The sequence below is a fragment of the Xiphophorus hellerii genome, chromosome 2 (genome assembly GCF_003331165.1).
Source record: "Xiphophorus hellerii strain 12219 chromosome 2, Xiphophorus_hellerii-4.1, whole genome shotgun sequence".
Taxonomy (NCBI): Eukaryota; Metazoa; Chordata; class Actinopteri; order Cyprinodontiformes; family Poeciliidae; genus Xiphophorus; species Xiphophorus hellerii.
The window spans coordinates 5,451,045-5,464,937 of record NC_045673.1 but is presented as its reverse complement, the minus strand read 5'-3'; the positions used below and the strand labels follow the sequence as shown (position 1 = coordinate 5,464,937).

The window sequence follows — 13,893 nt, the reverse complement described above, 5'->3', positions numbered from 1 at the left end:
AGCGAAAGTTTTATTTTATGTTATGTTGAATGTGAAGTGTTCAGTGTACATTGTGTATGTAAACAAAAGTGAAAAATAGTAATAAACAGTTTAATGATAAAAAACAGAAAAATCCTAATAAGCACCTTTTGACATCCAATTATTAATTGAAAGAATAATCAACAGGAAAGTATAAAAAAATTTTTAGCATCCTTTGCTACAAATGATCAAACATTCACTAAAGGATTACTATGTTATTGCATTTAGACAATTAAAAGTCATTTTCTTATTTAAAAAAGGAATTTAGTTATTTGCTTATTTCCATCTTTTAATGTATTTCTATATTGTGTAAAAAAAAGGCTTACGTGGTTAAGTGAAAAATCTACAGAATGTGACTTTTTTTATCTAATGAATGAATTGATTAATCGTCAGAATAATTGATTACTAAGATAATCATTAGTTTCAGTCCTAATGATAAACGGGTGAGGAGAATCTGGTAAATCTATTAAACTGTATCAGGTAAATCTATTAAACTGTATCAGTATCAGTTTTGTTTCCTTTATTTGTCATCTACAAAGTAATTGATTTATATGAAATGTGTAACAGGTTCTTGTTTTTCTTTTTCAGCTTTCTGTGCCAGACAAAGTTCTGATTCCTGAGCGTTACATTGAATCAGACCCAGAAGAGCCGCTGAGTCCGGAGCAGGAGGCCGATAAGCGGCGGAAAGTGGATCGTATTAAAGCCCTAATAGCAAAAAACAGGTAAATATACTTGAGTCAATAACATTAAACTATGGACATTTCTGTGCAGGCACTTCATAAGAGAAATATCCTGTATATAAAGGAGCTTACTTGCAGCTAAATGAAATTTCTGAGCAGATTCAGTAATTAGGCTTTAAGGATAAACTTAGAGGTCACAAACAAATTTGTGTTTTTTTAAAAGTATTTTCCCCGTTACAGATGTTCAGATCATGAAACAAACTTTAATGTTAGACAAATATAACCTGAGTAAATACAACAAGCAGTTTTAAAGGTATGATTTTGCTGATTTAAAGGGGAAAATAACTATAAAATTTGATTGCTACCCCTTGTTAAATCTTCAATAAACTGTGGTTAACTTAACTTTAAAAAAATGCAACGGCTGACTAACAATTTTAGAAGCAACATATCCAAAGAAATTCAACAACAGGTTGGAAATAAAGTCGTTCACATCTTCCATCTGTCTGTGAAGGGTTAGAAAGCCGTTTCTAACGCTTTAGGACTCCAGAAACCACAAATAGAAAGAACCTCCCTATCAAAACTACTCCAGTCTGTAAAATTTGCATTTTCTTATTCAAAAAAGGAACTTAATTGTTTATTTGCAACGTTTACTGTATTTTTAATATTGTATTAAAAAGTCCAAGTGGTTTAAAGAAGAAATTACAGAATGTGGCAACTTTTTTAAAATCAGATTTAGATAAAATAATCATTAGTTGTAGCCCTAGATTGAACATTGATGAGCTTATATTTACTTAGGTTATCTCTGTCTGATATTAACATTTACCAAATAGGGACTTGTGGTTTGTTTCCTGACGGTTTTCTGCATGTCTGATAACTGTGAGTAAACTCCACAAGTGCTGCAAAATGTTTAAATAAAGGGAAAATGTACATTTAGTGTGTTTATGTACTACTTTTTGGGTCTCTGCTGCTTCTAAGAACAGCCCAAGCACTTAAATAAAAACATCCAGACAGTTTTTGACATTTAGTTAATGTTTTTGATGTCTAGAAAGTGAGCTGTTTCAAAAAAAAAAAAATGTATATGTAAGGTCACAAATCAGCAGGCACTGCCCTTCACCTAGTAACCGCAGAGAAGCCCAGTCCCGTTACCTAGCAACCCCAGTAGAACTCTGCCTGTTACTTAGCAACCCAAGCAGAGTTCTAGAACATTTAATCAAAACATACTGATCAGACTAAAATCTCGTTATCTCAGAAGGATTTTGTGTGAGAAATGTAGTGAATATGTATAGATCTATCCTAACCTGTTCAATGGGTCACCTTTAAATAAAATTAGTAATCTGAAACACTTATGGTCATCCTTATTATGTTTTTATGACACTATAGTTTTTTATTATTATTATTGTTCAACCGTGGCAAAAAAAAAAATTGGAAAAAGACTAAATATAAGCGGGCAAATACCTTGTTACTGCACTGTATGTATAAAAGCTGCAGTATGCACTACAGAAGCCATTTGTGTGTCTTATTTCCTAGCATGGCGAATGTGCTACCTAGTTTAGCTTTAAGCCCAGAGGACGTGAATGAAGAGGAGGTTACTGTACAGGAGAAGGAGAAGATGATTAATATCTCCTATGAACTGGCAGCGGAGGCCTCCAAACGCAGCAAGCTGGTAGCAGGTATGTCTGCAGGGACGACAGACACAAGGAGGGGGATTACATTGAAGAAATGCATGGACTTGAGCAAAAACTGGTGGGAGGATGTTCTTAGACACAAACTTTCTGCTTCCATTAGTAATTAATTTCTCCTAACACACTCTTTTAATTTCCTAATTTATTTCATCTACCTTATTGTTTAATTCTGCTATTTGGTCATTTAGTAATTGCTTATTGACCTAATTATTGTTTTTTTATTATTATCATTTGTGTGTGTGTGGCTGTGTGTTCAACATGTTGCTTTTTTTAATTGCAGTGAAAAGCCTGTCATCTTCTTCCCCACCCCCACAGTCTCCCAACACACCCCCTCAGCTCACTGACGGCTCTCACTTCATGTGTGTGTAGTGGCACCAGTAAGGTCCTTCATCATCCTGTTTTCTTCATAATCATATTTCTGTACAATTAATTTCTCAATCATAATTTGTAAAACACTCTATGATGAAGGGAATGGTTATCAGGTGCTGTTATGTATTCTTTGTTGCTGTGCATTAGCATGGTTTGACTTGGTGTTACTGTCCAGTATTTCATACATACCTGTGCCTTCCAATAAATAACTTCAATGTTGATTATTGGGATTTTATGTGATGTAGCAAAACTTTTTTGATGATTTAAGATCTTAAAGTTTGGTGTATGTAAAGTAATATTCCCCAAAATAAAATCCAGCACAACTGGCTGCCTTTAAAGGCAGCGGTATTATGTAAAACTGACTTTTTTTTTAATGTTATAATATTACGCCCTCATCAAAAACATACCTGGAGTGTTGCCTTTAATCTTTATTGCATGTTAGAGTCATCCTTTAATCTCCATGGGAACCATTCACCTGTGCAGAACACCTGGTTGGACCTAGCCCCGCCTTCGAGGATGAAGCTACTGCAGTGTATTTCACTTGTCTTTATGTTAAAACTTCATTAAACTTTCAAAAGTCTGCTTAATATAAAATTGTAAAGACATTGTATTATATTATGGCAATTATTCACTACTTTGTGTTGGTCAAAATCCCAAGTAAGACACATGACAAAATATAAAAGGTTCAAGGCTGTTACGAAGCATTTTATGTTTTGAAATGCTTATTTTATCAGGTAAAAATTCATCTGAAAGTAATTTTGAACTCCATTTGTCGCTCTCCAGCACAGGCTCTGGCCTCAGTAAAGACCTACACATGAAGGAAGTAACAAGGAAAGCATAAACTCCTCCTGAGGATCTTCTTCCTGGAGATCAGCACAAGGCCTTGACCTACAGAACGTGAAACTGCCAACTTCAGCCTGGCAGCATTTAGCCTCGGACTTCTGTATCCTCACTGTGACATCTGAAGCGTGTACGCCAGTCTTCGGTTACATTTCCCCACGTCGAGAGGAAACTCTCCCCCCATTTTCCTTTTTTTTTGTTTACCGTTGATGCTGCAGTTTCACTTTTCAGTTTGTTTTTATTATATTTTTAGTTTTAATAGGTTGTTGCAATATAGGTCTATCTGTATATATGGGAGGCCTACAGACTGAATACAGAGTATTTTAGGCCACTTTTTCCACTTGCGTTTCAACACCTTTTCAAGGTTTTAAGATGCTTCTGCGTATTCTTTAGCTAAATTTAATCTTTAATATTTAATTCAGATTACTTTTCAGATGTTGACATTTAGCTAACTAGTTATATTTATCAATTTATTGTAAAGAACACTTGTCTATACTGATTAATATCAGATCTGTATTCCTCATATATAATATTGGAGCAACTTTACTCTTGCAGACTAAAATGATTTGTAAATTTCGATGTTTCCAGTCAGCTGCCGATACATATACATATTTGAATGTTCTGACTTAAGTCGCTCTCTGTTCCCTATGTCTGAGATATATATTTAAATTGAGAGATGGACAAAAATTTCAGAGTTTGGTACTATTTTAGGACATGTTGGTTTAAAGCCCTGGAGCTGAAAAAAATGCATGTCTAAAAGAGAAAAGCAATAAAAAAAGAAGCCTTTGTAAATTGAAGATATTTTTGCGTGTGTGTATAAAGTGTAACTATCAGAGGTTTACTGTGTATATAATGTACATGGTGCATCAGGATGGGAATATATACCCAATATATAGGTACGTACATACAGATTTGATTTGCAAATGTTCATATCCCATCTGTTTTATATCATGTTAAATAAACATTGCAGTTTTTAATAGTTGTTTGTGTTTCAGTGTTCTTTATTCTTTACTCTTTTTATGTTTGTGGAGAAGCTGAAGGTGCAGCTCGTACTCAGGAGGTACAAGCTGTTCCCAGGCCAGCTGAGTTTCTCCATCCTGGTCCTGGGTCTTCATTTTGTGGTTTAACAAAATTACCCAAGCAGTTAATAGCTTTAGCTGTTTCTTCTACTTCAGCTTACCTTCCTCTTTTTCCGTGGTTTTTACCCCACAATGGTGGCACTGCTCACTAAGGTCAACAGAAAGTTGATGGAAAATAAAATTTATTATTAAAATTTGGTAATAACTGCAACGTGTTAGACTTCGCAAGGCTTAACATTTGACGCAAAGAGTTAAACTAAAAATACTCCATCATGTATTTTATGAATGAGACAGAGTTGAATGTTACTTGCAAACTGCAGGTACTACTCTGTAAGTATTCTTTTTATATAAAATAATTAAAAAAAAAACAGACGTGACACAGATCTGTAAATGCATTACATTTGACATTACAATTTAAAAACAGTCAATAAACATCTTCACATGAAATACAAAAAAATTTTGGATTTTGAAAATTATTTGAATATTTATAAATACAAACAACTAAGTATAAATGTATTATAACAGTTCCTTAACTGACCATATTTTTTAAAATATTGCATTAAATGTTATTCAGAACTTAAGTTGTCTTTTTATGGAATGTTTTTTTTACTTTTACTCAAGTAACATAACATTAGTGTTACGTTTGTATAATTTTTCCTACTCAACCCACCTCTGGAGGTCAAATGATACTCTAAAGTCACCATAATTAACTCGGTTTTACTATAAGTTACACTATGATCGTGATAATAGGCGTCATATTGTCATGTTATTTACTTTTTATACTTTGGAAGTTGAAGAACGAGAAATTGATCACAAACAGTTTGGTACAAGAAAAATGGGTTTGCTCGGCTTTTTCTTAATCTCTCCTGACTTTCTTCTTCGAGGCCAACTCATGGTGTAAAACCAATGCAACAGCGCCTCCTATGGTCACAGCATGCGCTGCTCACAGAAAAATGACGCCGGTGCTCCAATCTACCTACCTATCTCCCGCTTCATTTTTCCTACGTTGGTGAACACAATGTTCCGTTTTGGTCATATTCTCAATCAGTTCACAATTCTCTACTCTCTGTTATGTTTCTTGAACAATTACGCCGCAGTATTTCCCGTGGAGCAGCTCAACGGGGGCCACCGGCTAACTAATTTGGTGAATCCGCCATTTTTATTTCTCTCAGATTTTGAAATCTCAAGTTCAAGGATCCTGAAACTTCAGGGAGAAGAGTCAAAATGTTCTGTTGTTGACGGTATTAACCCACACAGTTCCTTACACCAACAAATGAACCACTTCGAAGTTACTGGTTACATTTTATTTTTCTTGAAAATATATCCACATCGGAGGAGAAAGTTATGTATGTTTGCGAACCATTTGAAGGAGGACTGCTTCGGCAACATCCGCCAGCACCAAGAAGGATTTGCCGAAAGACTTCGCCTGATTGAGGGGTCAAACTAACTTTATTTTAGATATTAATTTATTGTGTCCTGGCTATTGTTTTGATAGCGCTAGCATCATCCCTCCTACTATGTTAGCGCCGTGTTCTGGGTTTTAGCTCCTTGAGGACATAACCGTACATGTTTTAAATATTATTATTATTAAATGAAAAGTTTGGCATTGTTTGTGCCGTTTTAGTATCCGTTTTTTCATCCGTTTGGTAATTGATATGATTTTCAGTGCTGCTATATAATCATATCTGTGCTATAGAACTACAAAAATAACTGGAGTGGAACTCTGCGACCCGAAGAGGGGCGTGGCTTAAAGAGAACGCGCCAAAACGGGTTGCTCTCAAACGCACCACAGAATAGGAATTCAGACAAAAACATTCCAGTTAAATTGGTAAATGTTTTATTTTTATTTTTTTTGCTTTTCTACTGATTAACAACGTTTAGCTTGCATAAACATATGCATATAAAGTTTAGATAAAATTGAGATTCAGTATCTAAATTTCAGCCTGTTGTCCGAATGAGGGCCGGTCAGAAAATAGAACTGTGGCTCCCTCTGGTGGTACTTAAAGTTTTTGCAATTTCACTTAATATACAAAACATTTTTCTACGACTGCATATTAAATAGAAAAAAAGGAAATCTAATAATAAATACTTGGACATTTCTGAGCTTGAAAAGTCGAATATTTGCTAGAAAAAAATCATAAATTTAGAGATTAATCTCTAAAATTTTGAATTTTCTGAGTTTGAAAAGCAGAAAATTTGCCAGAAAAAAGTCTGAAATTTTTTAGATTAATTTCAAAAGTTTCAAAAGTCCCATTCTTTCATATTTTTTACTATATTTGTTACTTTATTTTATTTTTGGCCAGAAAGTTACTCCTCATTCTTTTCTAACTAATAGTACTTTTCAGGTCAGTTTGCAGTTCTTTCATAATACTATTTTTTATTTTATTTTACAGCTTTAAATTATTTCATTTCAGTTTAACTCTTTTTTTTCCCCCACGGTTCTTTCCATATCAACCTATTTTAGCTTTCTACGTTGCTAAGCTCATAATATTGCACAAATGGTTCACCTAAATTTAAGTAAAAATATTCTCTGATCGTTTTGTTCCTAATATTACCCAGCTGAACAGAAGATCTTTGGGTTTTACAAACATCTCAGTGCATGTAGGCGTGAAGCTGCTTCAGTTTCTGTGATCTTTACATTGAATTCCTCTCAGATTTTAACATTCACTTAGTTGCAGCCTTACTGTTACATCATCGCCATGGTTACAGCAGAGCTCCTCCTCTTCCTCTTTGAGCCGCAGCCTGCGGCGAGTTTAGCAGATATTTAGTTGTTTAAGTGACTTAATGAAATGAGCTGCAGGGGGTTTTTTTCAACATTTTTTATTCAGTGAAACATTAAAGTTTGTTTAATCAGTGAGGAAGACGCTTTTTCTTTCTTTTTGGAAAACAATAGACTGAATGAAACATTTAATGCGTCTGTAGTTTTTGTATGAGGCCGCAGGGAGCTTTGCATTTAATAATGCACAATTTTGCACATATATTTATTTCTTGTCATTGTTGTAATTATTGCTATATTACAATAATTGTGCAATAAATTAATATTTTTGGTTTACTTTTTTGATTTTTTTTTTCTACCAATGAATTCCTTGGGTTTCACAGCCCAATTTATTATTTTATTATTTATTATTTGAATTCAGGTGAACTCTACAACAAAACATAAGGGTCAGAATAAGATTTTTTTTTATTAAAGACATATGTCAAGAATACAGTCGCACGATAAAAAAGTTATACAACAATAAAAGTGAAATAATGTGAGAATAAAGTGTTAATATTACCTGAATAAAGTTGTAATATTAAGAGAATAAAGTAGAAATGTTGTGAGAACTCCAACACAAAAGATAACAAAAGATAAAATGAGGAATGTTGGTCGTTGTGAAGTTATACTTTGGTGTCAGTTTTATAGATGAAGAAATATTTAATATCTTTTAACGCATCGTCAAATTATTGAAAATATTTTCTATCATTTGTAATTTCTCTTTTAGAAAAAAGAGTGAGAAAATGAAGTAGCCTCTGTCCTTTCAAAGTGAACCAGAATATATCTGATTCCAGTGAAGGCTGTGGCTATCCCTGTTCCTTTTGCAACTTTTATTACATGTTTTCCTTCCACTCAACTTTCTCTGCATATGCTTGAATTTAGCACTCTGAAAAGTCTGTTTCTTTAGCAACGTTTTGTGATTGTAAAAATGTTTTAAAAAACAGAGAAAAATTACAGAAGCAAGTCATTGATTAAATAATTAATCTAAATTTGATTGATCTTATCACTTGACTACCAATACGTCAAAGGATAAGACTGACTAAAAAAAACGGAGTCTTCTCTAGTGTCGAGAGAATCGACCTACATTTTTCATAAACTTCATTAATGTTATTACTTCGTCAATTGCGTTTCTGACAGAATAAAAACCTGGATAAACTGAAAATTGTGGTTTTATCACAATAATAAACAAGATATTGACATTTATAAAATATGACAGCAGGTGAAACTTAAGGAGATTAACTTAAGGAGTATTTATTTCAAACAGAATTGCACTCTCTTCCAGCGTTTCTCTTTCCCGTTCTGGTATGGCTTCCGGCGTCTTTGTTTCTGTATCAACGGCTCCGCTTAAGGATAACCAGCGGCGCCCTCTGCTGGATGGTGGCCAAACTACAATAGTAAAAGAATCGAAAAAAAAGAATGTTAATCGATTTTAACTAATGTTAATCTAATAATAAGTCGATTAATTTTTGCAGAGTGTGTGACTCACAACAATGACAAAAGAAACTAATCAAATGCAGCAAGAATATACTGAAACGGCGGGAGGTTTAACCTAGAAAGATTTGAATTAAATATTTTTTTAAATTTTTTTTATCGCTCTTCAGTCCATTATGGTTTTGAGATCCGTAGAGGGGTCGATGGTTCCGTTGCCGCCAGTCCCCTCCATCAGCAGCAGCAGGAGGAGGAGCATGGACCCGGGAGATGAGCGCCATGAAGCGGCCCGGTGTTTTCTGCCCTGCGGCGAAGATCTCCATCTATCAGTGCGCATTAATTGAAATGGCGCATTTGGCCGCAGGCTGCCGTAGGCATGAAGCGTGACGCCAGACGCCATTTAGTCCAGAACCAGGGGGATGTTGGACCCCCATGTCCGGGTGGATCAGCGTCTGAGCCCCGCGGATGGTGGTGAGCCTTACCGGACCGAGCAGCCCAGTTCATCCCCGGCAGAGCGCGTCACCAACCGGAGCCCCGCGCTCCGCTTTCCGCTCGTCAAAAACAAGTCCGGGCAAGAGGACCTAATCCCGGCCCCGAGGGTCTGAGGAGCCCCGGGCCAAACTCGTCCTGCAGCCTGCGCTCCTCTCTGTTGGTTCTGGTTTGTTTCTGCTTTACGCACCCTCACCAAAAGGACGGAGACGACGTCGAGCGAGCCTGGAGCCGAACCCAATCGAACTTCAGGTGGAGATACCGAGCTGCTGTCCATGTCTTCCGTGTCCGTGTCCTCCCAGGTAAGAGAAAAACACGCGCTGCTCGTTTAAACCTGATATTCAACACTGTTGATGGTCCTGACGTAAAACCAGACTTAATTAAAAAAAACTCCAGTTTTATGCTTTATTGACTCTTTATTCCATTTAAAGCACCGATATCATCAAACTCAACACGAGCTACTAAAAACATGATACGACTTTAAAATCGGCACTGGATACCAGTTTTAAAGTTGTAGGTTTTTAAACTAAAATGGAACTTTTCCCTCTCGACTCGCTACATATTCTTCCTGACAGAAATGCGGCGCTAGCTACTTAAAGCGGCATTTTTAATACAGTGGACGTCTCTGCTGACAGATATTTTACAACCCGAATTCCCTTAAAGGCCTCGGAGAGTCGTAACCAGCTGAAATAAATTATCCAAGTCGCTCTTTTAGTTTTAATTTGTAAGAAGAGGCTTAAATGTCAAGATTTCCTGACGGGGGCAGGAATAAGGCACACAAAGCTGCCCGTTTGGCCTTAAAACCTGCACACATAATGTGTCTGTGCACACGCTCTCATCTATAGGTCACATCATGGCACATGCACGCGCATGGGGAGGCGTGGGGGTGTTTGGCTGCAGGCAGCATTCAGGCTGCAGGGCCTAGACTCCTGTTTCCCTCATGCTTCACAGCCTCATGGTGCCAGGAATGGGGAGTGAAAGGAGGTAATCCAGTTAGACCCTCCCATTAACCCCCCCAGGACATCATGCTAATATCTCCCCTGTTATTATACCCAGAGATGTTGCTGTCACTTTCTGAGACTAACCTTTCTACTCAATTCAAAAATACTTTATTTATTTCAAAAGGGAGTTTAAGTATTGGTGTAACTTTTATAATTCAAGTATCTTCAAAGAATCGTGGATGGTGATGCTGTGAGCAGGAAGAATCTCCAGTTTAGCCCTTTGTTATGGAAATACAATTGTTCATGGTGATACAAGAGAAAACTCAGGTTTTTAGGACAATGGCTGTTTATCAATTAGTTGTTAGTTGATCAATGAGACTAGTGAACTTTAGATTAACAATAACTTGCATTCCTAGTTTAAATAGCAGGCGTTTTTCAGTGGTAAAACCATCAGAAAAAGATATCAGGTGAATGCAGTTCAGTTCCTTAGATGACTCACAAAGGACTCAGCGTTTTGAATGAAACGGGAAGTAAAGCTTTATTTATGACCCATAGCTAAAACTCCTCTCACCTGTTCACTCTGTCCAGCAGGAGGGGCGGAGCCTGTCCAGGATGTCTCTGAGCCACTCACCTGTCTCCCCCATGACGGCGCAGGGCATCCCGTCCCCCGCCCAGCTCACTAAGGCCAACGCCCCGGTTCACATCGACGTGGGCGGACACATGTACACCAGCAGCCTGGCGACGCTCACCAAGTTTCCAGAGTCCAGGTGAGACGGACTGGACAGGTGTGATGAGTTAGATATTTTCATGACTCACCTGTAAACTCAAACGGTTGGTTCTGAGGAACAAGTCGGTTCAAACGAAGTTTGATTTGTAGTTTGAAGAGAACAGTCCGGACTAGAGGTGGAGAAAAAAATCTATTCTGTTGAGATTACATAGATCCCACAAGTCTGAAGCGAAAGTGATCCTCGCCATCTTGGTAGGCAAGTGAAAGCATAGCTAAACCATGGCTTCCAGTCCAACAAAAAAGCATATTGGCATTCTTGATCAATTTGGAAGAGAAATATTTATCAACAAAATACAATCAGTGTTTCAACGGTCCTAGCTAGTTCAGTAGTAAGTACTTAAGAGTAAATATCTGATATTTATCTTCACATTACACAGATGGGTACAGAGTACTGAAAAACTGTAATGGAGTAATAGTTGTAATGTACTTATATTGAGTCACCAGGGGGCGCTGTGGGGCTCAGCAAGTTGGAGGGAAGATGAGGGGAAAAAAGTGTAAAACTAAAAACAAATTTCATACATTTTTAATATAAATTTTCATCATAATTTTTGTTGACTGTTATAGAATCTGTTTTTTATTATAAAATCTAAGTTTTTTTTTTTTTTTACATTTACAATGTTAAATTTCTGATTGGCCGAGCTAACGTGGCAAGCAAGAAATGGAAAAATTTCTGACAAGACAAAGACCAAAGGGGGGAAAAAAAAATAACTCTAATAATAAAATAAAATTTGATATGATTAATATAAAATGTTATATATTACAATCAAAAGAGGATTGTGATGACAAATTGTATCATCTGGTAATAAAAGTCATAATATATTATCAGATAATAACATTTTCCACCACAGAATTCATGGCCATCTGAAATCGGACAAAGTGAAGCAGCTTTTATGATAGATGAATGTAATAATTATGGAATAAAAAACACTCTAAATGTTCAGCACCGTACATAGATTCTGTTTCTCTGATCAGATCAGCCGGTGTGGTATTGATAAGTGATCGGTTTCCAGGATCGGCCGGCTGTTCAGCGGCAGCGAGCCCATCGTGTTGGACAGCTTGAAGCAGCATTACTTCATCGACAGAGACGGAGAAATCTTCAGGTTCATCCTGAGCTACCTGAGGACCTGCAAGCTGCTGCTGCCTGAAGACTTTCAGGTGGGTCGAAGGTCAGCTTGCAGGGGTCACTTCCTATGTGGACCGGGTCAGAATATTCACTACTCACAAAGAGTTAGAGAAAGAAAGGAAAAATAAATAAGTTTTGGAGGGGAAAAAAAAAAGAAAAGCAAGCAAGAAAATGAAGGAAAGGAAAGGAGTGGAGGAGAAAGAAAACAAAAACAAAGGGAAGGAATCTAGATTATATGTTGGTGAATAAAACCTGAAAATCCAAATATTTCCCAATAATTTCATTAACAGACCTAAAAATACTGAAATTGGATTCAGACGATAGGAGTCTTTTGAACAGATTCCTGAACTGATCCGGTTCCTCCAGCAGCAGATTCTCATCCAGCTGTTCGTTCGTCTCAGGATTTCCCCCAGCTGTATGAGGAGGCCCGGTTCTACCAGCTGGCCCCGATGGTCCGGGACCTGGAGCGTTGGCAGGCGGAGCGCGAGGCTCGGCGGTCGGCGGCGCCGTGCGAGTGCCTGGTGGTCCGTGTCACGCCCGATCTGGGCGAGCGGATCGCCCTGAGCGGGGAGAAGGTTCTGATAGAGGAGGCGTTTCCTGAGACTGGAGACGTCATGTGCAACTCGGTGAACGCCGGCTGGAACCTCGACCCGACCCACGTCATCCGCTTCCCACTCAATGGCTACTGCAGGCTGAACTCCGTACAGGTGAGCAAGCCAATCACAGAGCAGATACCTGCGTTGACAGCGTATTAGGGCCGTTGTGGATTTTAAAAAATAGCACATTTGCGTCAAAAGATTTCAGAAATTTTCTTGAAAAAAGAAGGGAATTACTGAGTTCAAAACTCTGAAATTTCCAAGTCTTCGTGTGTTCCTTTCCTGTTGTGGTTTTACTCCGCCATCTTTGTTTCTGCATCAACTGGCTCTGTTTAATTATGGCCGGTGGCGCCCTCTGCTGGATGGCAGAAATGATTAAATAAGGGAGAAACTTTGATCAATTAATGAATTAATCTTACGTTTATTGATTTCATCAATCAAATACATATTTGCTTGATAAGCAGTCATTCCGCTAAAATCAGGAGGGTTGATTGTGTTTCCATTACAGAGGGTTAAATTTTAACATTTCGTCACCTGACCAAATAAACAGAAAATAAATTTTTTCTCACAATAGCAAACCTAGAAATATGAATAAAATATAACTTAAGGAGCTTGTTGAGTGTTTTTATTTCAAACCATAGCAGCATAACATGCATTCTCCAGCTTTTTCCATTCTGCTTTGCCGCCATCTTTGTTTCTGGATCAATGGCTAGTTTAAGAATGATCAGCAGCGCCCTCTGCTGGATGGCAGCCAATCTGCAACACTAAAAGAAGGTCTGAGCGGAGAAGCTAATCAACTTATTTTTGGCCCTAATCAGGACCCTTACGTTCCTCTCTGCAGGTTCTAGAGCGTCTTTTCCTCAAAGGCTTCAACATCAAGGCGTCCTGCGGCGGCGGCGTCGACTCGACCCAGTTCAGCGAATACGTCCTGTGTCGAGAACTGAGGCCGAGCCGGTCCGTTAGCAGCACCCCGGTCCGGATCAAACAGGAACCGCTGGACTGAAACCGGAAGCAGCTGCTGCTTTCAGCGTATTTTTTCTACCCAACCTGTTTTCTAAGCTTCGTATTTAACGTTTGTGTTGCAGATAAAAACTTTAAAAAGAAAC

At 37.6% G+C, this 13,893-nt stretch overlaps 1 protein-coding gene, 1 long non-coding RNA gene and 1 pseudogene across 2 annotated transcripts in view; 2 read left to right on the top strand and 1 right to left on the bottom strand.

Moving 5' to 3' along the window:
* LOC116731772 (pleckstrin homology domain-containing family A member 5-like) overlaps positions 1 to 4,571 on the top strand; it is a 112,982-nt gene extending 108,411 nt beyond the window's left edge. The window contains 4 exon segments of the mRNA XM_032581609.1: positions 607 to 740; positions 2,226 to 2,368; positions 2,661 to 2,739; positions 3,533 to 4,571. Of these exon segments, the coding sequence (XP_032437500.1) occupies positions 607 to 740; positions 2,226 to 2,368; positions 2,661 to 2,739; positions 3,533 to 3,590 (414 nt within the window). The 3' untranslated portion in view covers positions 3,591 to 4,571.
* A 4,078-nt stretch (positions 4,572 to 8,649) lies between these two features.
* LOC116731765 (uncharacterized) lies at positions 8,650 to 9,096 on the bottom strand. Its single transcript, XR_004341627.1, has 2 exons — positions 8,973 to 9,096; positions 8,650 to 8,809 (listed from the first exon to the last, which is right to left on the bottom strand). It is a non-coding gene; the product is annotated as an uncharacterized LOC116731765 (long non-coding RNA).
* Positions 9,097 to 9,108: 12 nt separating this feature from the next.
* LOC116731746 (BTB/POZ domain-containing protein kctd15-like) lies at positions 9,109 to 13,892 on the top strand (annotated as a pseudogene).
* Position 13,893: the final 1 nt, after the last annotated feature.